Genomic DNA, 25,255 nt, shown 5'->3' with positions numbered 1-25,255 from the left:
AGTCTTAAATCTACTGAACAGATTATCAGTCCTGAAAACACTAATGGCTCTGTGTAAAACTGCTTACATGAAGAAGTGTATATAAGTCAACTATCTGTGAGAAAAGTACATGTTTAAAGGTGGAATTAATCTCACTTAACTGCGGCTATCTAAAAATGAGGCATTTAGTCTTGGCTAATCAGCTGGATTGCTTCTCAGTAGAAAAAAAACAGGCACTTACTGGTCATTCCATAAAAGTCATTCCACCACTTTGAGATACTTTTGGGATGAAGTGACATGTGGACAGGCACGTGTCTCTTTCTCCAAAATTAGCCTCAAGTGAGCTGTCTCATTTGAGATTATTAATATTAGTCAGAATTAACTGGTCCCTGTTTGCAGGACCAAGTCTTTCATCTGTAAAGCACTGTGAATAACTGGGGAGATATAACTGCAATGGCACTGATGAAAAATAGAAGAGGTTGGCCCATCTTCTTTCATTACACAGTCCTAAACATCAGTCAGTTTAGTCAAATGCATGGCTACTTCTTTGAGAAATTTAAATACCTAAAGTAAGATTTTTAAGGATTTCACACATTTACTTTTCATTTGTGTTTAAACTGCAGAATTTTCTCTGGATAACCTAACATGTATGTAATATTCCTACACTGTATATGCTTGTCACTACAACTTTGTGTGTAGATGGTGTGCATGCAGCCTGACATGCTTAAACTTCAGCTTTGTCTTCGTAAATGACTCAGACCCAAATCTTGAGACAACATTTTAAAAAATGACAATGATTTTTCCAATGGTTTTAAGTGTGTAATTTCCAATTATTTTAAAAGGCACCTGATTTTCAGAAAGTGGGGGCATGAAAATGGTTGCTCAATGGGCCCGTGGGGACTCGGAGTACTAAAATAAATGTAATTGGTTTATTTGAACTAAAACATTTGTTTCTATAATGTGGGATGGCATCAATAGCAGAGAAGCACCTAGACAACTTAACAGCCTAGATGATTAGGCTGTTCTGGGAGAGGTGAAACGATTAAGTTAAACTCCCTATTTCAGATTAGGCCAGCTGTAACTGAACGAGATGGTGTTTTGTATCACACCTCAGGTGGCTCCTCACTAAGAGGACTGTAGTTTCCATCAGCTTTAATATACTACTGCCACCCTTTCCTCCCATCTTTGAAACTCTTCCTTTGAAAGTCTCCCTCTATGCCTCTGGAGATAATACTTCATATGACTATAGTGATCATTTAATGAAAGAAAGGGGTTTTTTTTCATTGCAATACACACAGATAAAGCTCAAATCAGTGAAAACACTGTAATACTTTTCCATAGTTTTAATCAAAACTCTTTAACCAAAACTTTTTAATCAAATCTCATTCAATGAGTTATTTTGCATATGAAAAATACTGATTTTCACATACATTATGAGTATAAAACACATTCACAGAATTAAATGCTCAGTGCAAAACTGATGAAAAGAACAACCATGCTAGAATATTTTATTCTTTTCTACCTATTGCTTATTTAACAGTCCCTAGAAAATAAATGCACTGCTGCAGTGATATCTATGCATTAGAATTCCTAGAGCACTGCATAAGATTAAGCCTTCTAAAATTAACATTATTGCTATACCATGACCTATTCTTACCTTAAGAGGGGCTCCATGAGGTGGAGGACGAGTGTCAAAAATAATACTATCTGCAAAGGAGCCAAACACAGAAAGACACTGAGCAAGATGGGAAACGCACTGTAAGAACAAATAATTTCACTTTGGGGATCAACTTTCTAGTTTTTATATCATATTGCAATGCTTGTCCTGGCCCATCTTCTTTGCTTTTGTCTCCCATGTCTGGGATTTAATGTCACAGAGGCAAAATATGTGCAGTGCTTTAGTAATGATTCAAAGGATTGGAGAAGTAAGGGCCTATCCTTTCTCAGCACAGCACTGGTATCCGGCCAGAAAGACAGAGGGAATTTTTATAATCTTCTATCCAACTTTAATTTAAATTACAGTAATCTGCACCCACCTACCTGGACAGTGGAAAAAATGCACACAATAGAAATATAATATGCAAATAATAGGAATAACTCACCATTTTCTGAGCCAAGTCGTGGACAAGGAAAGGTAAGAACCCTTGATAATCCATCTGGTTTGTATGAATAATGTTCAACTAACTACCAAAATGAGAGGGGAAAAAAGGGGGAGACAGAGACAGAGAGAGAGAAAGAGAGAGAGAGAGAGAGAGAGAGAGAGAGAGAGAGAGGAGAGATGAAAAGGCAATATAGGTATAATTAAATAAATTGCTTCTTTAAAACTGTGTGCACACATACAGTAATTGGTATATATTACAGCAAATGAACTGGACATACAGCAGCTCTTTAATGCCTATACTTTTATCTCATCTTTAGTTCTCTCTAACAGAGATGTAGGCTTTTGAGGTAATCTTGCAGCTGAATCTAAGGAACAGGATTTCTAGGACTCAGTATTCTGTGCCTGATTCTGCTGCTAAACAGCTTTGTAACTCTGAGCAAACCACTTCTTTTATACATCTGAATTCCCTCTTGCTTGTTTTTTCCCCACTTTGTTTTTTTTTTTTTTTAAATAAAGATGGGCAGCACCCCAGCACAGAAATTGTGCAAATGTAAAAAGCTTTGTTTGGGCCTCAAAATCACAATAGGATGTAAATAGTTAATAATAAGTGTATAGCACCAATAGCTTTGGCCATATGTATTTCTGGATTGTCCTCACCATGTCTCTTGCCATTTTATCACAGGCACATTATTGCTATTGTGGCCCTGCTCATTTGGGTAGGGAAGGAGGCAGTCTGCAAGTGAAACAGTTCGAGCCACTTTCAAAAAACATACTAAGATGTCATAGCAGCTCTCAAATGCACAGCGACTGCAGGAATGACATGGATATTTATAGACAAGGCTAAGAGTTAGTATATACAGGTGAAGATTCTCACATTTTACATTTATGACTCACTTTATTTGTTTTAATAGAATTTTAAGCAAGAGCACATAGCAAACTTCTGCAGAGCTTTCATTCCCTTTAGCATTTTCAGTTTACCCAGTCATTTCTCCAGTACTCAGTTTTATTACAGACTATTGCATAGTCAGCTCTCTATTCCCTGACTGCTTAATCTTGGCCAAGTTTCAAACCTATTTTGGTGGTAACCCTTAGCAAACTATGTTTATTCAGTCAACAAGCTAGGGAACTTCAAAGCTAAGGAGTCCAGTGAGCGTATAGCATCCTAAACCTTTGTGCTCCCTAGAATCCTATTTCTGGCTATCATAAAGGACATTACTGAAAGATTGTACCTTACATAGCTGTAATCGAATATGGTCACTTACAAATGCAAATGGTCTTCCATTCTAGGGAACGATCAGTTCACTGAATAATAATTACAGCAATTTTAAACTAAGCCAAGCTGCAACAACACATTTAAAATGATTAAAATCTGTACATTTACATAACTTTCTATATTAACACAGATTCTCTTCATGTATAAAATGCACAAAATGTTGGAAACATATGACAAATAACCCGCCAAAACATGTTGGTATTTAGCTAAAGATTGTTGATGCACAGCAAAGTAAAACAAACTGCCTAAGTGGGTTATATAGAAACACGATGACAGATACCCAAGTGATTCAAATTTAACAGACCTGCCAAAGGGTGTCAAATCTTTTTCCATCTGGTATGGAGAGCTTTCCGGTCTTATCTCTGTCAATACGGTAATGCAGTACTTTTCCATCACTGAGCAGACACAAAGCATAGGAGCCATTGCTGTCCCTTTCTCTGATTCTGTAAGAGGAAGAGAGATTTTCAGGGTTACTCTCTACTACCAGTGAGCTTTGGGGATAAAGATTTTTCTTTGCATCACTTTTTCCTATAAGCTTTCCAAGTAAGAAACAGGGCAAAATCTGCACTGCAACTTTTGAGGATGTTTTGTTAAACCTTTCATTTAGTTTTGTTAGCATCATTTGTTTTCAGATAGAATTCCCTAAAGTTTCTTTTTTTTCTCCCAAAGGGCAACTGGCAACAACAGAAAATCCACCATGTGGAGCTCTTTGCTAGGCAGCTGCAGGAGCAGAGCACAAAGTGCTCCCTGAGCTAGGAAGCACATCAAGGCTTGCGCACTCCAGGCCTATGAGGCCCAGAGAAGTCGGAGAGCCGGATCCAGTGCACGTAAGTAGTTCTACTTCAACCTCTTCTACAGCTGACCTACAATTAAAAGCAACAGATAAGTATCTACATTAAGGCCTGACTTTTCTCCTTTGTCTTTTATTTTGAAACACAGCGATGACAGTGCGGGGAGAAGATAAAATACTAAAAGAACGTAATGTGAAACACAAATAAAGGGAAAATCTTTGTGCACTGAAACAGCTTGTGGTTTACATGATTGTAAGTTTACAGTTAAACAAAGTGGCACGGCTGGGAACTGAAAATAAATCACACATTTCTGTAACCATCCGTTTTGTAATTTCTCTAACGACATTAATGCATTGTCAGAGATTTCACATGAAATTCACGTGAGACCTCATACGGCACTGGGTTACACAGCCGGCCCAAATTTCACCAGGAAGAGATCACAGAGTGTAGTATAAAACCTTGTCTAAAATTTGTAGGCACCAGGATGGTAGGAAAGCAGGAGATCTGGAAGCAGTGTCTGAAATGCCTGTGCTGGGCTGCACAGTTGTTTAAAATGCTCTCAGGGCTAGCTCGCATTGAGGGCAACGTCTTTCGGTGACTAGACCTAGAGTAGGAATTTGCTACTAGCTCCATCATACTTGGCCTGGCATTTCTACTTTTGAAAAGCAGACTTTTGTTTTTAATTTGAGTTGCCTGTGTTCAGTTGCTGCTGACAGAGAGATGGCAACAGAGTTAGCTGGAAGTTTTCTGGAATGATGGTTTTTTCTTCTGAAAAGCCCAGATTCAGCAACAATGAAACACTTCTTGTTCCAGTGCTGACAGAGGGCCACTCACTCTCCATTGACTTCGCCTTCCCTTCCCTTGATGCTTCCCACTTTGCCAGCAGCATGTGACGCTGATGAGGCAGGGCCTTCAGAGCCCCAGAGGAGCCAGGGAGCGACCCACTCGACCCCTGATCTCCAGGAACTCTCTGGGAACCGGGCAGCTCAGTAAATGTTTAAAAGTCCCCAAATCAACTGAACCCAAATTTCAATCTCCTCCAAGGAAACGTTCAAAGGACCTCTCAGCAAGGTTTGAGAAAACTGTTTTCAAAACTCAAAGTTTTTGGCAGGAGGAAAGACCTTTGGGACCAACTTTATCTGCCAAGCAGTTTTCAGATTTCACATGAGAACTGAGATTAGCTGTCATTATATGCATCAGCAGTTATCACCTACAGAAAACTGAGCTACATAATACCAAATAACATGGGTAACTACTATGATGAGACTACAACACACCGAATAATTTTTCCAAAGCCCTGAAAAGAAATATAGCAGGGTACTCTCACTAAGGTGTTGGGATGCTTTGCTGGTGCAGTATTACTGCTTGGCATCACATCTCCAGAGACTGCCAAGGCGAGCATTGCATTCTGCTCCTCAGCTGACTCACTCGAGGCTAAACTAAAACAGGGTTTGTTTCATCTGAACTACTTATGCAACTCTTTTTTCAAGAAGAGTGATTCTCATTGCCTAACATGTGAACAGGACACTGGCCAAAGGAAGAGGAAAGTAGAGTTATTCTTTTCTGAAACCAAAGTATCCTGCCTAGTGTCTCTAATGCAACTTTAAACACGCTGTGGTTTTTCATGACACGTGGGTATTTTCTGAGCATGCTGATTTCCTGTGCTGACTGACCAGTGGAGAGCAGCAGGTTCTGCTGAAATGAAGAATAGCTTTCACTCTGTCTTCCACTGACTTGCTTTTTAGCCAACAAGATTTAGGAAAGTATTTTCAGAATAGCGAGCATTGTCTTTGAAACACAAATGAATGCCATTTCATTGAATTCAGACCTCTGTTCAGAATAAAGCACATGTAAGGTTATAAAAATGCAATACACAGTTTCCCAGCAACAAGTTTCCTTCTTGATTCACAGGGAGAAATAGCAGCTCAAATATGATTGCTGAAACTGATTCCCATTTGCAGCAGTCGTTACTATTGCAGGAGGTACCCTGAATATTTCTTAGAGTACAGACATTAGTGGGAGAACAGAGTCCTGATTTCTTAGGACCATGGCACAGATCCAGACAACCCTGTGAGTATCCAGTGCAGGATTTAGGCAGAATTCAAGTTGGTAAGGTTGTATTTGCATTTCTGAGCTCCTCCTTTCCCCCACTCAGCAGCTACCTAACCCTGAAGACATCTGGAGTTCACAGTCACGGCAACTTCAGGCTGACAGATCTCTCGCTGCACGTACAAAAAAATCTCACATCTAAAGCCTATGCTTGACCATGGTCCAGAGGAGCCTTTTTCTCTTGGGGTTGTGAGTCAGGAGGTGTTTTCTCAAGTTGTGCCCCATGAACTCCAGCACAATTTGGATCCCTACCAAATACAGCAGCAGGAGTCCCTGCTATCTTTCAAAACATGACTGAAGAGCAGAAGTGTCAAGAGCTTTTAAACAATAGCCAACCGATTGCCCAAGCCCTATTTTTGGCAATCAGAGACCTTACTGGTCCTAAAAGCCTGCCCACAGAACTTACTGTCACAATCCAAACCAAAATTTTTGCTGTCTCTGCTGACACGGATTGTCAGAGGCTAGGTTTCACAATTTCATTTTGGCTTTGTAACCCATGATAATGGCTTTCTAGGTTAAGTTAACCCTCGAGAACTCCAGCTAAGGATATAGTATCAAGTACTTAATTATTGGTGTTAAAAAAAATGGAATCGAAGAAAAAGGCTGCTCAAACTGAAAGGTTACAAACTGAAACCTGTTTGAACGGAAATCGGCACATCCTTCACATCTCATGATGGTGCTGGCAGTGTTACTCAAGGTCATCATGTTAGATTTGGGGGCTCTCTCTGTATAGGCACATTTCATTCTATGAAAAGTAATCATTTTGGGAACAGTGAGAGAAAAAAAAATTCCAACAACACGATGTGCTTTAAATGGGCTCTGCAATGAAGCACAGCATTGGTACAAAGTGGTAACTAAAACTCTTAATTAAAAAAAAGCTACGGACTTGAAAGAAAAGAAAAGAAAAAAAACATTTTGATAAGGAAGGGAGCTACCAGTGAAATGTCATCTACTCTTCCATCTTATACCTTTGCAGAGAGCTACAGAAGCACAGAAAAAAAAGCCCATAAAGATAACAGACATCTAGAAATAAACAACGTCCTTTCATCCACTGAGGTTAAATTAAAAATGTGAATGCTTTCACTGAGAGCAAGTCTGGGTTCACAGGCATATTAAAGACAAGCACCAAGGTATCTAAGTTTTCTAATACATACATTTTAAAACAGTAGTTTTTCAAGGAACTGGGAAACCAAATTGTTACAGGATGCAATGCAAAAAAGCTTTAGTCATTGCTTTTAATTTTAATGCCATCTATGGCTATTTCATATGTTTTTATGAGTGTAACCCAAATAGCAACCAATAACTATTTGGAGTACCATTACAGGCTCTGCAAATAACTATTCATTCTTTACGTTGGTAAAATCTCTATTTTTACTTGGAAGCAAAAAGAACTACACCTCAACTTTCTTTGTTTCCAAGTAAAGAGCCAAATGATCCCTTTCTTTCTACAGGAAAAAATCCCTGAGGGTAAGAAAAAATTGCTATTACAACATGGTTCATTGACTGTATAGAAAAAAGAAGCCACAGCATTCTGCAGTGGAGAATAAAAGAAATCAACTGGCAAAATGCTAGCTTTAGGAATGGTGTGAAAGTAATCCCACTCCTGAATCCAAGGATGTGAGAAAGTCTGGTTTTGGCCCTACTTTCCGTGCTCAGTGACAACTTCCTTCATGCCAAAATACTGACACTCCCAACTCCTTCTCAAGCTCCAGCCTTTGCCTACTTGTCTGCCCTTAGGTGCATCTCTCTTGCAATGTTATTTACAACATGGCTATTCATTATCTCTTCGAGCATCAGCAGCACACTGAACATTGACACTTTGAGGGTGATAAGGAATGAATTCAGTGCCATCTGTAACACGATCGTACAAGAGAGAAAATGGATTGACTGCAGTCTTCATGCACATCATTATTTCTCTCCTGTTTGGGATCGTATTCAAAACTGTTTCAGAAATGCCAGCACACTACAGAATTCAAGAAGTAGCTCAGCTGCACGCTGTCTCTATCTATGTTGCAACCTAAAATTTGATCTCTTGATAAGACCATTGTGCTGTACTACATAGTCAAAGTACTACAATGATGAAACACCTTAGCAAGCAGGACTGCAGCCCCGTAGCCTATTTTGGTGGAGTCCCCCCTGCCAGCAAAATATGCTATGCTGCCCCCAAACCCAGACACGCAGCTTTTGTGTATAACTGCACCTGCAACAGGGACTTTTCTCAGTAGCTATCTCAGTCAGGGATCATATTCTTTCTCCACACCTCTGACCGAGCTCCGCTGCCAAAGTGCACAGTGCCAAGCTAGCCCTGAGAAGCCACAGCCCTGCTGCAGCCCTCTGCAAGCCACACGTGCCCAACTGCAGATCAATAAACAGCTCCCCCAAAGAGCTGTGGTCATCGTGGGGACACAGCATCTCCAGCAAGGTGGTGTACAGGCTGTATTTCACCATTTACCTTGGAAAATTCTTATGCTCCTCTTCTAAGCCTAGTGACTTCCTGGCATTTTGAAGATAAGCTTCATCATTAATTAAGGTCCCTGAATTAAGGTCACGTTTAGTAGGATTATTTTCCTCATTCTGATGTCCACAATGCCCAGTCCTATTCATGGATACACACATAATAAGGGTAGATGTACATACAAAAAGGCTCTCCAAGATTAGATAAGTGGTCCACCTAGCTCGGTAAACACTGGCAGTGGGAGATGCCTAGGAAAAGACAGTAAGAGTAATGCAAATATAGACTGCTACATGTATCAGCAACACAGATTTAAAAAAAAAAAAAAGACAGACAAGCAAACTCTTAGGGACAACTGCATTTCAGAGCTTGTTACTTTGAAATGGTGTTACCAGTGTTAACTATTGTGACATATAAAAGACAGCTTGGTCTCTAGAGGTCATGAGGCGCCATGATGAGTAGTGCTGTGAGACATTAATAGTCTGAACTAGTCTTGTCATCTTTGGCATGTTTAGTCACATACTGAAGATATTCTTACGGCACTAAAATGATTTTTTTACTTTTTCCTCTTGTACAACTGTTCACGTTTCATGTGAATTACATATGACTATGAACATATATATAAGGTGTATGGAACCTAAGCTGTTGATTATGCAATGCCTTCACCTACAATTTCCTAAAGGTTGACTTTTTACACTTAATGGCATTTGCGAGTATTGTTTATCTTCCTTCAGGCTTCAGAATTTCTGCATGTGGTTCTTTACACATACGCAAGATCACATGTCCATATAACTAAAGTGGTCACCACTGATGGCAAACTGAGATATGCCAAGAGCTAACACACACTTATCACAATTCTTTCCTATGTGAAACTGCAGAGAAAACTAACTTTTCTTTTACTATTGGTCTGTCACTATTAGCAAACATTTAGTTTATTTTTTACCTGATCCCTGCACACTCACGCTCACATAGATAATATCAACAATATCACCTGTGATAGTTTAGATAACGTTGTTCACCATAATCTGTAATTATGCCCCCTACTAGGCAAAGTTGCATGAAAAACTAGTATCTATAAGAATTTGGCTAAGAACAAGGAGCCCTACACAGCACGAAAAAATAATGGTAATGAAGCTGACAGAGGCTTGAGATTTCAGTCCAGTCCTCTACTTTCAGTCGCTCCTCAGCTCATTTTAGAGCTACCATATTTTACTTCTATTCTGCTCCTAGAGTTTTTCCTCCAGATTTCGTAGCTACAGTTCCCATGAATGTTCTTCCTGGAAGTGGTGGGCACTGCTTGCTATTTCGCACGTGCCATTGTTTCTTCTACTTGGCTTTGAAAATAAACTCTATAGCACCTGCATACATACTTCTTTCACTGACTTTTCAGTCATGACAAAAATCTTAAAAAGTCCTTTGAAAATTCCTTAGCAGAACACTCCCAGTTACCTCAGTGCTCTGCCAGCGGCTTGGAGGAGGGGGCTGAGTGTTAGGTTCTTGATGCTGTTTCTGACATTCTGAATTGCCATCAGAAATCTTTCCAACTATTTTTGTATTGATTATACACAAAAAATTCTAGATTTGATAATCTTGTAATCCTGCAAGATACCACTGAAGAAGTCTAGGTGTTAGATGTGTTCACACAGAGACTCCCGTACTGGCTTTTGTGTCAAGACGGATCATGCAGCTAGCAGATTTCTGGGTGAACAAACCTTACTCCAGCCTTTCAAAATTCTTTTTTTTTTTTTTTTCCATAATGAACAGGATGATGTCTGTCATGTACCAGCACTTAATTCAGACCTGCTCATGGACCTGCTGACTACCTTTGGAGTACCTTACCTCTTTGAAAAATCTAGCTGCCCTTTATCTTTTAGTTTCCGGGCTGCCCTCTGACTTATGCTTGTGACAACTGAACTTCCCTTAGACACATAATGTTTCTAAGTCTACCCTTCAATCAGCTACCAGGCTTGACTGTCTCAATCTGCATGAAAAAAAACCCCAGTCCTTGAAGAGCTACATTCACAGTATTCAGCCCACAGATGTACACAAGATTCTGACACACACCCTTATTTGATAAGGAAAAAGTATGCGATATGTGTGCCTGCAATCTAAAACAATGCACCTTTCTAGTACTCATGGCAATTCTGCTGCTACTGCTTCAGCTAGCTAACAAATGTGTGGTTTATTTCCCAATCTCTACTAAGCAAGCCCAGATTAGGCAAACCACTACAGGAAGCAGAAAATGACTGAATTTGAAGTTGCTTTGTTGTTTGCTATGAGCTGCTAGGTCTGGGAGCTAGAACAGCTCCAGAAGGAAAATAACATATAAGCAACAGATTACTTCTCTTGCTGCTCTGGCTGCTGAGTCACAGGTTGGACAGAGATGCTGCCCTTGTTTTTTGTCAAGGAGCACAAGAGTGAACAGCAGCCGAGTAGTTAGTGAGCTCTAAAAACTGTGCCACGTAGGCAACCTGTGCAAGGACAATTAATATGTCTGAAAGTACCTACCGATGCAGAAGTAAGCAGTGCAGTCCTTAATAAGAGCGACCCAGGCTGAACATACCGACAGTTATAGTTTGATACTACCCAAGCTCCAATGGCACTTGTCATGGATTAAAAAGAGCCTTAAAGCTAGCATCTTCCCCTCCAAGGGTTTATCTACCACATCCTTTTGAAGTCCAACAGAACCACCTATGACACACAACCACAGACACAGACAATCTCACAGGGCAAGGTCTGACCACTTCCTCCATAGGCCATCAAATGTATCGTTGCAAACAGCTCCAGAACTGCCTCCTCGGCCATCTCCCAGGGGAACAGGAAAATGCTGAGAAAGTATTTCTATTTAAAACTGTAGGAATGCTCAGAGAACATTAAGAAGAGACCAGGGTCTACGAGGGAGACTGTTAAGTATCAGGTCTGCGAAAAAACTACCATCATTCACTCCAAACCCCACCCCTGTTCTGAGGAAATGCTAGCTGAGCAATCCAGTGTTTTGAAGAAAAGTAGCTTCCTTTTTTTTTCCTCTGAGTTTTTGCATAGCATTTAAAATGAGCCACATATATTTGATTCCTCTGCCTTATTCATAAGCCTTTCTTACCGTAACCTACTTTTCTGCTCTCCACAGGTAAAAGAATTACCATGTATAGAGGGCCAAATCAATCCTTGGACTGTTTCTGATGAAGCAGTTGGAGGTGGTTTTGGTCAAAATGAAGTACTTAAAAGAGTACTAAGATTTGACTACTTATCAGATCGGCTGTTTACAAATAGTATCTAAATGCTGGTCTGATCTTACAGAATCACAGAAATTCCATTCTATGGGATATTGTATCATTTTTGATACTTCTTTTAATCTGCATTAGAAGTTAAAAAAAATTAAAAAAGAAAGGTTTTCAAATTTCCCTTATAAAGGAGTTAGAACTTTCAGAAACATAATTACAATCTTGGCAAAAAAATCATCTTGCTCAATTTATCATGTCACATTATAAAGGTCCAGTGATAAAAATTAAAATAACAAATGAGCATGGGCTGAAAATGTGAGGGTCTGTGGCAAAGTGGATGAGAAGAAGCATGAAACAGAAAGAGTTCAAGGACTGAGGGAAAGGAAGAGATTTCAAGAAATGAGACTTCAAATACACTCAAAGTATCAGTAGGTAAGACCTGACAGGACTTAATTCTACTAGAAGAAAGATTCAGAGGAGTTTTCCATTCCTAAAATAAGTTTTTAAGATTGAAAATGAAAACTATCTCACATACAAGGAAACATTTGAAGGCTGCATCTACATCAACAGTTAGTGTGGTACAACAAGAGCATTTTGGTGAAGTGAAATGGTTGGTACCAAAGCAGTACATCCACACTGTATATACTTCTGAGGTTTTACTTTGGACTAGTTATAGAAAAGTTACAGAGAGTTAAGCACTGGAAGATATCATGTAGGTAGTATGAAATTTCTGTCAGGAATTATGTAGGTCTAACAGATCCTTCCTTGGGTATCATCTTTAAGCTTCATTTTGATGATTATGTAAATACTTCCTTCATTTCTTTTTGTCAAAAATGGCAAATGTAAAACCTTGAACTGTTCGAATCAGGATTTTCCTAAAGAAAAGCTGTTTTGTTAGAAGATTTTGACTATCTCCAATCTTCACCAGATGACAGAGATGACTCCGTGATGGCTACTAGTCACCATCCTAAATGATATGTTTGTGCTCACAAAGTCCAGTAACGAAGTTGTGTAAATGTATGAAGACACAGACACAAAATGGAATCATCAAGGTAAAAGTGATTCCTTCTACTGCTTAACTGCAAAACAAAGCAATGGCACTGCCCCTGGGAAAAGTGACAGTTATGGATACCAAAAGTTGCTAACATAGGCAGTTAGTATATTGCTTTGACAGGACACTAACTACTGTTCAACGATTTTTTCTTGACACTGGGCTCTCTGATGCTACGTTTAGAATTAAACCTAATATTTGCTGAAAAAAACAGTGACCCATGCTTTTGCTATGGTTTCCCGCCTTTAGTTAAGTGAAAACTAATCTTGGAGACATTTGCTTAATATAGAAATGGTTAAGATGTATGCCCTCCTGGATCGGGGTCGCTCACTGTGAACAGGCCATCTCTTTGGGCACACTCTCACTTGAGATTCATTCATGGGAACTGTGTAGAAACGCTGCTGGCAAATAGCAGTACCACAGAAAAGGAAGTACTCACAAAAATTTTCCATTGTTTCTTAACCCTACGAGGATACGGTGTTCTGATTCTTCCCGAGAGATCTTCCCATGGAACCAAGGCATCTTCTCATGGGCTGTAGTGGCAATCAATTTCTCCAGCTGAGGTTTTTGACTAATGATAGCTTGTTCAAGGGCCTGACCCTGGAGTGAGAAAAACCACAGAAGAACAGTGAAACTGTTTTCTCCAATAAAAACATTACAGGCAAACTCACAATACCGGATTGCTTTGGGGCCTCCAAAACCGGCAAATAATTATTTGTTTCTGGTTGCTATAGAAATATTGAAACAGAAACTATCACAGGATATTCTAAACGTCGCAAAGCTGGGATACTTCCCTTTGTCACTAGTATGAAACAAAAGGAAAAATAACCAGTAAATCAAGCCCTTAATCAATATCAATGGAAAATTATGTCGTATTTTTATGTTAATGAGACATAGCTAAATATATCTTCAGTGTCACTCTGAAATGTTGTGACAAACCCTCCATATTACTTTTCCTATGGCAGATTACTGAAATAAATTGAACAAGGACAAGTTGCTTTGTATTGCTGCAGTGCATCTATGTTGAAGATATCAATGCATGCTTTCCCAAAAGCAGATAGGACATTCCCAATTTTAAAATGAATTATGCTAATATTTTAGGTATAACCTAAACACTTCTAAACCCACCTATAACCCATCACTTCTAAATTTGGCTGAGCATATCAGGGCAAAACCCCCTAGTTTCACCAGGTTTCATCTTGAATTCAACTTCTGTCTAGACTGGGCTCAGACTCATCAGAAAAACCTGTAAATCTCAGCACTAGCTGCAGTAAATGTAGTTTGAGTGTCAGGTTTCTAGCTTGGGCATTACTCTGAAAATTTTGCACCGCTGGGATCATAAGGTTACTTGCTAATGCCAAAAGAGAGGAGAAAGCTAGCCTAACTCTGAGAGTCGATAATAGTAACTTGGGGCATCCCAAGGCACTTTGAAATAATATTCCTATTGCAGCCTCCTGCGCTAGGGTTTCTATGTTAAGAATGGCTTCTTCGCAGTCACTCCAGGAAAAAAGCCAGTCCTCTCAGCATTGAACATTCCTGCTTGACACATGCAGTACCAAAAAAAAAAAAAGTGCACGCAGTGCTTTGCAGTTAAAAACAAAGCTCTATCTTGTACACAGTCTAAACAAGCATCACAGAAACAATGCAGGTTAAGAGGGGAGGATGTAAAACAAGTCAACATGTGGCTGTGCTTGCCTGCACTCACACACAATGCACATAATCTCAGAATCAAAAGCAAACAAACAGTTTCTGTACCCCATTCATTAGCTTTATTATTTTATTCATTAGCTTTATTATTTTTTGGCTTATGTGGAAATCTGAGTGGCACAGGCTAGTGCAGTGGGAGGTAATGCTATGCTAGCTGAAGACATTCTAAAAAGTGATAAACCTTGCCAAATTTCGGGAAAGAATATGCTCATAGCCAAGTTATTACAATGTACTGGGAGGGGAAAAAAAACACTGCTCATAAAACACAAGCAATTATCACTGCATTACGACAAACCTGAGCTACTACACGGCAGCAGCAAGAGCTGGAAACAAAGACTGCCACCTCTCCTTTTTCTCTTAATTCCAAGACCACTTTATGGCAAAACCAGTCTGAATTTACCTGCAGGTTCCAGGTTTGTTTGACATACTCTCTGATGAGGCTCTCTTTTAAATCTTCAAACGGTCCTGTTTTGGGCTCCACGCCTGGTGGCCGGTGGAAAGGTTTTCTCAGTAGACAGATAAGGCCATCGGCTTCCTCCGAGTGATAGTTAACGAGTTCTGCAGGACTCGCATGAGATTTCCCCCCTGTGATAGCGTATGAGCCGCTCAGCTCCCTCTCAATTGTATAATGATGAACTTTCCTTCCATGGGCCAAGGATAAGGCAAAGCCACCTAGGTAATTCCGGCTTTGGCGGAGCAGGTACAGTCCATCACTCACTCCTCCTTGCGTCAGATACTCTTCAGCTTCCTCGCGTGTAATATTGCCAAAGAAGTATGGCAGATGGTTAGCAGGGTTAGCTGTGCTGGAAGCCATGCTTTTTTCTTTCCAATTAGCAATTTACGGTTTTATATCTGAAAGGAAATAAAGCAACATGAGTATCAGTTGAGAAAAAAAAAAAGGGTGGGGGGAGATAAACCAGTAACATGGCAGTTCACACATAGTGCGTTGGTAACATATTTCTGAAAAGCTTTTTGGAAAGAGTCTGTACTTGTTGGAGCACGTTTTTCCAAATCCCATTGGAAAGTTTCCCCCTCTTATATAGCAATATAGCAGTTTCCTTTAACACTACAAGAGTTTCCTATAACTCTTTCCCTCTCCTCTGGTCCTTGCCTAGCCATACAGACTCCTGACAGTTTACCTGACTGAATACCTCTATTTATCCTGTTGTTCTGGCCTTGAGGTGTTTCCCAGTAAAAGAAGTGAACTAGGTAGGAAAGATTCAGTTCTTCCTTCCAATTCCGTGCCATTATAATTCTCTTTATAACCAGCTTATGCTAGCGTAAAAACAGGCTGAGAAGGGATAAAAGTCCTATATTAAAATAGCTAACATTCCTCTCTCATAGATTTTTCACAGAACATCACCTGTGGCATTTTAAGGGTGAAAAAAATACAAATTAATATGATAGTGCCATTTTGAACAGCTTTCATTTTGAACAGCTTACTTATATTGAAGTAACTTCAAGACACCATTTTGAGCAGCTTACTTATACTGAAGTAACATGAAGACACACTACTGACAAAAATACAGAAGAGAACAAAGATCAGCATCTCTGAAGAATAATAATGAAGACAATATATACGGCTTCAATTCTTTCATTCTTAATTTAACAGTAAAAAATAATCTCTTAAATTTATAAAGTATATTTCTAAAAGGATGCACAAGCGCTCTGCAGGACTTCAGCTATACCAATGCTTTTCCTCTTGTGCCCCCCTCTTCCCTGAGCTATCCCAGCCCCTACCTACACTGTGAGCAGAAAAACTAATTTTCATTAAGTCCCACGGCAGGTGTTGTGCTGGAATTACCTTTATATCTTTCAAGTCACTGGAATGGAGACACCAGAATGCAAAAGCTAGATTTGGTTTTCTTATTAGTGACATTTAAATGACTATCTAATAGATATAGGGAAGAATACCTTAGCTACCTGCTGAGAACATTTAAGTGAACAGGCACTGAATACATTAGACACCAGTAAGACCTATACTGAAGCAAGAATATTTGCAGGTTTTTGTCACAAAAAGTGGTCCACAACAGCAATTACTTATGTTATCCTGAGTCCACCAGTTGAGTCATGAATTGTTTCCTGAAACATTATGAGTTTTTCATACACTTTTCCCCCCATATGAGTCCTAAATCCAATCACGGTTTAATCAGGAGCGGTCACAGATTGTTACATCCATGGTTTCTGGGGCGTGAGAAAGAAGGAACTCCATTTAGGAACAGTTCAACATCTTCTTTCAGTCTAGAAAGAATCACTTTTGAAGGGAAAAAACCCCACTAACTATTAGTGCTTATGCATCCACAAACTCATCATCTGAAAGTGACTTTCAGAGAATACATGAAAAGCTGGAAACAACTAGCAGTACATTCTTGTGTTGTATTATTTGTGCTTACTAAACAAAAATTTTCCTCAGGAAATATCTCACAAGTTCATTGCCAGAATTTTGATTTACTTGTCTTTTAAGTCCAGTTGTGACAACCTGATTTTTAATACTCTCAAGTGTATACAGTAAGTATCAGACAGCCTCTGTTATCTGTAAGTGGATTATCCAGACCTAGGTTAACTAGGCAACTCTACAAGCATAACAAAGGAAGAACACCAGCAGAATCAATTGCCCTTCACAGTTAAAAGGGCAGGCAAGATTTCTGGGAAGCCATGCAGTGGTCTGTGGAATTAGCATGAAATAAATCAGGTTAAAAGGCCTCTCAGCTTGCAGGCGGCCAAAGTGCAAGACCACTCACGGAGTCACGCAAGCATGGGTGGGGAGGCCTTTTCGGCAGGGGGTGCTTCAAGCTGACCCCTTCCCTGCTCCCCGCTCCAAACATGGCTATCAGCAAACCCTCACCGACCTGCTGAGTCTCGTGGTTGGGGTCAAGAAGCAGGATGGAAATACCTGTGCTGCTCTGTGAAGATGTGAGGTGCAGGCAAAGTGGTGTGGCGCGTACAACAAGTCAGACGCACAGGGCTCACACCAGATGGAAAAATCAGGCTTGGCCCTGACTGTGACCTGTCACCTGTGGTGTGAATCTTCCAGTCTTCTCCTGCCTTCCCAAAGAAGGGACAAATTGGAGCTGTGGAGCTACTGCAGCTCTACAAAACAGAGGTGCATACACCATCTTATTTAATACTCTTGCAGTCTGCAACCAAAGTCAGTGGTTTAAGATGATCACTTACTTACTATATTGAAGTTAATATTTCAGAAATTTTTGTCAACAAAGATGACATTCTCCTCTCCCTTTTAAATCTCTTGGTTCTTCTGAACATTCATGTTCTTAATCCAAATGATCTATTCATGTACCTTCTGATTATTAGTTGCAAAAGCAAGCTATAACTGAAGAGACAGCAGAAGGCAGTCACCGGTAACTCACCATCAAAGATTCATTCTGCACAAAACACCATTTGCAAGGGCAATTTTGCCTGCACCAGATGAAGACAAAGAAGGCTTTCCTTGAATTGAATGCTTCCTCTGAGCAGCTAATATAGGACTAAAGGCTCTGTAAAGTGAATATGCGATTTTTTTCTTTGTAACACCAGGTTGAAACGAATTCCACTATGTAACTGTTGTCTAAAATTTTTTTTCTCATTAAAATCTCTATATACATAAAGCTTCAGAAACATTCCACTGAAAATGGTCTGCTTGATTATTATTACTCTGAAAGTCCTTATAAATAGAGAGACCGGGATTGCTCTATATCCTGTTTCCTTATATGCACTTCACCCCTGCCTACTCATGGCTCTCAGACACCCCTGTTGCATTGTCTTTCCTCCATGCTGTACCAGACACTGCTGCTTAGGAGATGAACACTCATCATCCCTTCTCAGTGCTCCTTGAAGGCAGGGTGCAAGTCATCAGTCTCACTGCCAGGGAGAGCAGAAGGAAACAGGTTTGCTGCTAGGTTTCCAAGAAGGCCGTAGAAACTGATAGCAAAATCTGGCACAATTACAACCAAACAAGAATAATTTTGAGGGAGTTTTATGCCCAGAAAATCTTTATGGCCCTCAACAGCAGAGGCAGTTGGGACAAAGAGGACAACAGCTGCCAAACCTTAATGTCATCAGCGCCTTGGTGGGCCTGGACACAGAAATGTGATACAGCACAATCTGTTTTGGCCCTCCACCACAGCTGTACCTCTAAATGCACATAACTGAAAAGAAAGCCAAAACAGTCCATAATAGTCCTCACACGAAGAATAGTGCATGCGTTGTGTGGTAGCTGTTCAAAACACCTAAGTAGTATTTTAGTGAACTGAAGTCAAACAAAAAAAAACGCCACCGCACTCTCTACCTGTGGGAATTTATTTTTATGGAAGCATACACATCCTTTTCCAAGCACCTGCAGTCTTTAGACTCATACATCTACAAAAAAGATTACAAGGAACTTTATGTCTAAAAAGGATAAAGTAAAAAACTTTAAAATTAAGACAAAAACGAGTTACAAACTCGTGCTGTCTGGCTACTAAAGATTCTGACACAGCAGCAACTGAAATTAAAATCCACTTTGACTTTGCCGTGTTTGAGATCAAGCTACTTCTGAGAGTAATGGTTAGTCTCAGATTTGCTATATTCCCTTCAGTATTAATCAGCCAGATGCAAGTTCTCTTGGGTGGTCTGCTTTTTGTGTGCTCTGTAACGCCAAGTTTTTCCATTGCTGATCATTCAGCATGTTCATGAATAGTAAAATAAATGTTCAGAACACTCCTGTACCTATTCACTAGAAGTCACAGCACACATTGAAAAACAGAAAAGATAGTTATGCCCAGCAATAGGACCAACAGTCTCCAAGTACAACTTCTCTTCTGTTTCTAAAACATGTTCTGAACTTCTCTCCAAAGGAGTAGGATGCATTGCAATACCCAGTTAAATTGAACTATTCATCTCAGATATAAAAAGTAGTGAAGCTGCTGCAGCAGAACATTCATTGTGGGTTTAAAAGTTCACCTGAGAGGCTGGACAAATGCTCCGGAAACTAGTCAGTGCCCAGCTTCACGCTGCTGCTTTGGCAGTGCTGTCATTACCAAACCATCAGATCTGAAAATAGTTCAAGTGTTTTTACACAAGCTGCAGCTGTGCCTTTGGCATGACCGTTGGATATACGCCAGTAAGGCTGGGGCTGGGATCCCCCCAGCTGAGAACGGAGATGCTCTGTGCTCGGGAGGCTCCTTTGCTGAAGGACTGCGGGACTGGAACCGGCCCTTGTTACTTCCTGCTGCAGCTTGAATTTCAGCAACTCTCAAAAGACCGACCTGCTAACACGTAACGGTGTTGTCCCGGACCATCTTCCTGCCTGCTGGCTGCATTCTTCACACCGTTCTCCATTTAAAGTCCATTATGATCCATTTTAAGCTAGAAAGAAACAACCTGTACCCAGAACGGTCAGGTTTACATCTGCAAGTGAAAGGGTATAGGTTTTGACAAATTCAGCCTTTATACATTCCTTTCTAGTATATGAATTCTGGAATGTATGTTACTATGTGATGATACCTCTAGTTTTAACCGTTAGCTTCGTTAAAGCAATTAGAGAGTTTGTGGATTTGAGTCAGAGCTTCACTCTGACTAAAGGCAGGTAGTCAGAAACTCTGCCGCTGTACACAGGTGTAGTACCACTGAAGTGAAATGCCCAAATTAAATCTGCTAAAGACCTTTCCTTTAAGGGTTCTTTTCTTATTATTCAGTGACCCAGTTTTCCTTTATTTCTCTTCAAAGTAGTATTTAAAATGGCAAAGGAATAGAAGTAAAAGGTTAACAAAGGAGGCTCTAATAAAAATCCCCCAAATATATCACAGAAGCCATTGAGAAGAATCCTGTATGGCTATTCAAAAACTGGGTGCAAAGATTGGATTCTGTCTTCCTCTTTATATTCAGTTTGACGCAAAAGCAAAACCTCCTGATCTTGAAAAAGTATCATCAGCACTGGTGGCAAAGGGGCAAAGCACGAGTGACTCAGCACCATGCCAGCGGAGGGGTAGAGGTCTTGGGCAAGTAGGTCAGTCATTCTGCTCTGTTGATCAGTCACACTGCTCTGTCTGAACCATTTTTCGGAAGCAGACACTGTCTAGAAGTTTGCAAAAAAGGAAAAATTGGTTTGCCTTTCAATCTTCTTTTTCCTGTTCATCTTTAACTCAAATTAATGAACACCATGCAAAACTTTCACGGAAGCAGCAAACTGCTCCGTGAACTAGGCCTGCTTTCCTATGAATTAGTGCACTACGGCCTTCAAGGAATAAACTGAGCTCCTCCCATTAGGCTCCCTCTTGCTCCTTCTTCCAAAATCCTCACAAACCCCAACATGCTCCCACTTCTCAAGTACTCCGCACCTTCTCCTCATCTGCTAACTACTGGATATCTGGGAAATACATGCTGCAGCTAGGAATGTGCTGTTTGCAGGATTAAAGAAAAAAAAGGTATGTGTTGAAAATGTTGAGCTCATATTTTCCTGCAATGGAGGAACTGTGTTGGCTCATTCTTCTCTCCACACATTTATTTATTCCCATAAATGATTTATTGGACTATCCTTGGGATCCTGTCCACTGAAAAATTTGATTAAAGTTAAAAAGCTACCAGGGAGAGACTGATAGTCTAGTGACTGCATAAGCCTTGTTCTTTAGAAAACCAGATGAAAAAATATTTGAAATATAAGTGATTATTTCACATCAAAGTCAGAACTTTCTTGAAAATACAACAAATATCACAAGTTCTGGACCCCAACTTGACAGCATCACAGATGGACAGAAGAAAATATTTTGAAGGAAGAGTAGTTATGGTGGAGTCGTGTTTGGTAAAAGTATCTGTGATAGGTCTGCATTCAAACATCTTGGATTTCTTTATTGAGACTATGACCTCAGAGCTCTCTTTTAGGCAGGCTGCCTGCCTATTTCCAAGAGCTAGACTACTGACAAATGTCCTATTGTCTTAACATTATCCAGGAAGAGGTTTTTATTTTCTGACACACTCATGATACAGTGTCCATGACAAAACCACTGTTTCACCGGCATGTGCTGAAGATCCATTTGGAGTTTGAGTTGATACGGACCAGAAGGTCCCTGAACACGAGAGTGCATACTCAGGGAACTTAATCCTGCCACTCCCTGCAAAAGCTAAAGCACGCTCATATAGTCTTTCACAGAAAACAAGTACTTAGGTATAACACTAAATACACAACTAATATAAATAAGACTTCAAGCTCTTTGCTGAGTATTGCTGCTTCTCACAAAGAGACATGACTACAGAATGTCGGTGACCTATTTAGTGAAAATATATGTCATATTCTAGGTTATTCCATATTTAAAATTAGCATATGCTACTCCTGTCGAAAGATCAATAAAAACTTCATAGGGAAACTAAGAAAAATATCAAGGCAATATGTTAGGGGGGTATATGAGAAACCTCCACTGCCAATGCTAACATTGGCCTGCTGCAGCCGGGTGACCAATGGATGCTTTTCAGGTGCTGATACTTCTCATGCTGCTGTTCTAACTTAAGAGTTTTACTTGCAATACAACAAATTCAGGAGTCTGAATTTATGAAAACTTGCTTCTACAAAAATCCTGCATTTTCACGTTAGTCAGAATAACTCTCATACCTAATTAATTTCTTGTAATCCTATGACTTTTTTAGGCAAGATGCCATTCATTGTTAGCTAAAGATGAGGAAAAAACAGTAGTTTTTCTTCACTTTTTAGGCAAAAATATTTCTATACCTAATGTCTTCCTGTGATAAGTACATTTTAAAATGTTGTTCCTTTTCAACAGTTTATAGTCTCTAGAAAAGAGAAAAAATCCCCTGTTCTACCCTCTGAATGTCAGTGGCAGAGACCTGTAGCTCAACCCTGGAGATGAGGGACTAGTTCTTAGTTCTTCAGAACATGAGATGGAGAAGTTCAAAGTTCAAACAAACAAATATCTTCTATAAAAAGTTTCTAAAATATGGGGAATATCACAAGCCACTTATTCATAATTGCTTCAGACAACAAAGGCTTTCCAAATACACATTCGCAAAACAGGCTAGTGTTGAGAAAGTTCAGAAAAGGTTTCTTTAGCTTGCCTAATACACAAAGGGTGTTGCGGGTGTGTGGCAACATTTGGAAACATTTGGACTTATGTAGTCCAGACACGGTCCAGCTACACAGACATGCAAGGAGCCAAATATACATAGAAACATCAAATAATATTTAAAAACTTCTTATTTATTTTGGAAGAAATTGTAGGTTTGAGATAGCTGTTCTCTTGGACCTTCACATCTTCCCTTCCTTTCCAGAGTTCAAATATCCTTATAGGACCACTAAAACAATAAAAGAGAATGCATCTGGATTCACATTTTCTCCCCCCCCCAATTCTTACAGGGGCCAAATAACGCTGAGCTCGCCAAGTTAGCGCAGCTACAAATGCAAGGCTGAGAGATGGAGATTCAGTCCCCAAAGGGCTAAACATAAGACTTCACTCCTGAGAGGGCTGAAGGAAGTGTGGTTGGTTACCCGAGGGAAGCACTTGCACATAAGAGTAAAAGAGGGTCTAAAGTACAGCTCTCCCCATAGCCATGACACTTGACTTTTAAGGAAGCTACAAGTGCAAGCAAATATAGTGGTTATCTTGCATGAAAAAAAAAAGGCAATATGCAAATACATAGGAAAACGAGGTTCCCACTTCCTCTCAGGTAGCCTCTGTACCAGTGATGTGCTCAGTGTTGCAGACAGCGAGTACTCCAAACTTAAGGCAAGAGTTTGGCATATCATGCATTAGGGAAACAGAATATTCACACAAAATAGAAGAGCAAAACTCAGGAAGACAGTACGACTCAACTGGGAAAGCACTGAAATGAACCTCTGCTGTCTACATGGCTACCCTTAGCTTGCTTCTCTTTCACCTCACCTACTTAGACAAGGATAAATCCATTATTTTATACAAAGGTTAGCACAGCAGCAAGCACAGTGATACTGAGGCACTAACCTCTACTCTAACTAGACAATAATATGTAGAAATATGAATCTCATTACAAAGACCAAACAAGAATGTGGAAGGAGACCTGGGGACAGCTGGTTAGGTCTACTCATCCAACTATAATAAGATGAGTAAAGGCACTAAACTGAGACCAAAGTCCAAAAGCCATGTAGTGGTGAGACACAGCTCTGACTAAGCTCTTCATTTGAATGGGGTTAATTTTTCTCCTACCTTTGTTTTTTAATGTAATGTTCTGTGAGCAATGTCTGAAAGTAAAGTATAGAGTGAGTCTCTTCTGCATGGGCAAGACAGAAGAAAGGCTCCAAAAGAACTGCAAGAATGGTTATACTGCAGCACATTTATAACTAGACAGCACAGAATGATGAAAAACTCTGACTGAAATACTGTTCTAGTGCAGGGTGAACCAACAGATCCAAGCATCTAACTTTTAACTTCTACGGTTGCCTGATTATATCCTGAAAAAAAATTTGAACAACGTGAACATGCAATTTTTCCAAAAATTTTGGATTAGCTAGTATTCTTGAAAGCAAGACCAGTACATCTTTGAACAGCACTACAATTTTTCATTCTAAGATTCTTATCTATGCTTTCTCCTTATGTAACACACATCAAAGCTGAAAGGAATTAAGTACACATAGAATGAGAAATATACATTTGATGGTGATTTCATTAAGTACATTACGTACTGTGGTACTTTCAGAGGTAAGTATAACCTTAATGGTACATTCCATACTGATGTAAACTCCAAGATCATTACCATAAAAGTATTACAAATCCACTGTTACTGCTTCATATTTAAAGCAGATATTCATATTTTTATAGTATTTTAACAAATAAAATGGATTTAAAAGATCGTTCAGTTCTCATTTCTTCACCTTCAGCTTTAAAATGACCTTCCAGTCTGTCTAGGCAGCTAAATGATGGTCTTAATTTGATTCATCAGATTACCTTTAAACACCTGCTTTACCTTCCTGCATAAACATGAAGATTTTATTTCGATCCAGACCTTAGGAGAGGAATTTTTATGAGAATATTATGCAGATATTGAGGAAGAACACAGTGAGTGTTTAATAGCAAGTAGCTAGGGAAGGAAGTGGAGCAGAAGCTGAAGTTCTAGCAAACTAGAGTTTGATTAGGACACCAGGGTGAACTTTCTGACCTCCTGCAAAAAATCTGAGATCTTCCCTAGTTTAACTGATAACAACGATGAGTTTTATACCTTTTATAGACAGTGGCATCTCCATGTAATGTCCATATAATCTCCATATAATGTCTCCATATAATTCACCATACTGAAGGAGATGCCTGTGGTATTGGCTCAAAGGCAAAACAGATGTCCATGGGATCACCATCATGTTTCCTGCAGGATCCCAGTCTTCCTTGGGGAATAGCCCTGACTACACACTGAAGCCTAAGGCAGCATGTCTCAGTCTCCACCTACTGCCTATCTGACCACCTTGCAGCCTAGGATAACTTTTCCACCACTCCTGCTCAGGCCTCCGTCGCCACGAAAAGAAAACTGCTTTCCTTCTACAACCAAAAGGATGTCTCTGATCTCTGCATCTTCTCCTTCAGACTCCAGCATCACCACACTTCACTCATCAAGGTCAACTATTC

The 25,255-nt window shown here is 39.8% G+C and overlaps 1 protein-coding gene across 7 annotated transcripts in view; it reads right to left on the bottom strand.

The window, feature by feature from the left end:
- LOC135324157 (tyrosine-protein kinase SYK) overlaps window positions 1-25,255 on the bottom strand; it is a 56,586-nt gene that overhangs the window by 19,179 nt on the left and 12,152 nt on the right. For all 7 annotated transcript variants that reach the window (XM_064499760.1, XM_064499756.1, XM_064499758.1 and 4 more), the window contains exons 2-6: window positions 15,085-15,536; window positions 13,417-13,577; window positions 3,658-3,796; window positions 2,082-2,163; window positions 1,637-1,686 (exon numbers count right to left, since the gene is read on the bottom strand). In XM_064499760.1, the coding sequence (XP_064355830.1) occupies window positions 1,637-1,686; window positions 2,082-2,163; window positions 3,658-3,796; window positions 13,417-13,577; window positions 15,085-15,498 (846 nt within the window). In that variant the 5' untranslated portion in view covers window positions 15,499-15,536. The remainder of the gene's footprint in view (window positions 1-1,636; window positions 1,687-2,081; window positions 2,164-3,657; window positions 3,797-13,416; window positions 13,578-15,084; window positions 15,537-25,255) is intronic.

The sequence above is a fragment of the Dromaius novaehollandiae genome, chromosome W (genome assembly GCF_036370855.1).
Source record: "Dromaius novaehollandiae isolate bDroNov1 chromosome W, bDroNov1.hap1, whole genome shotgun sequence".
NCBI lineage: Eukaryota > Metazoa > Chordata > Aves > Casuariiformes > Dromaiidae > Dromaius > Dromaius novaehollandiae.
The sequence above is the reverse complement of the archived record's forward strand: the minus strand, read 5'-3'. Positions and strand labels throughout refer to the sequence as shown.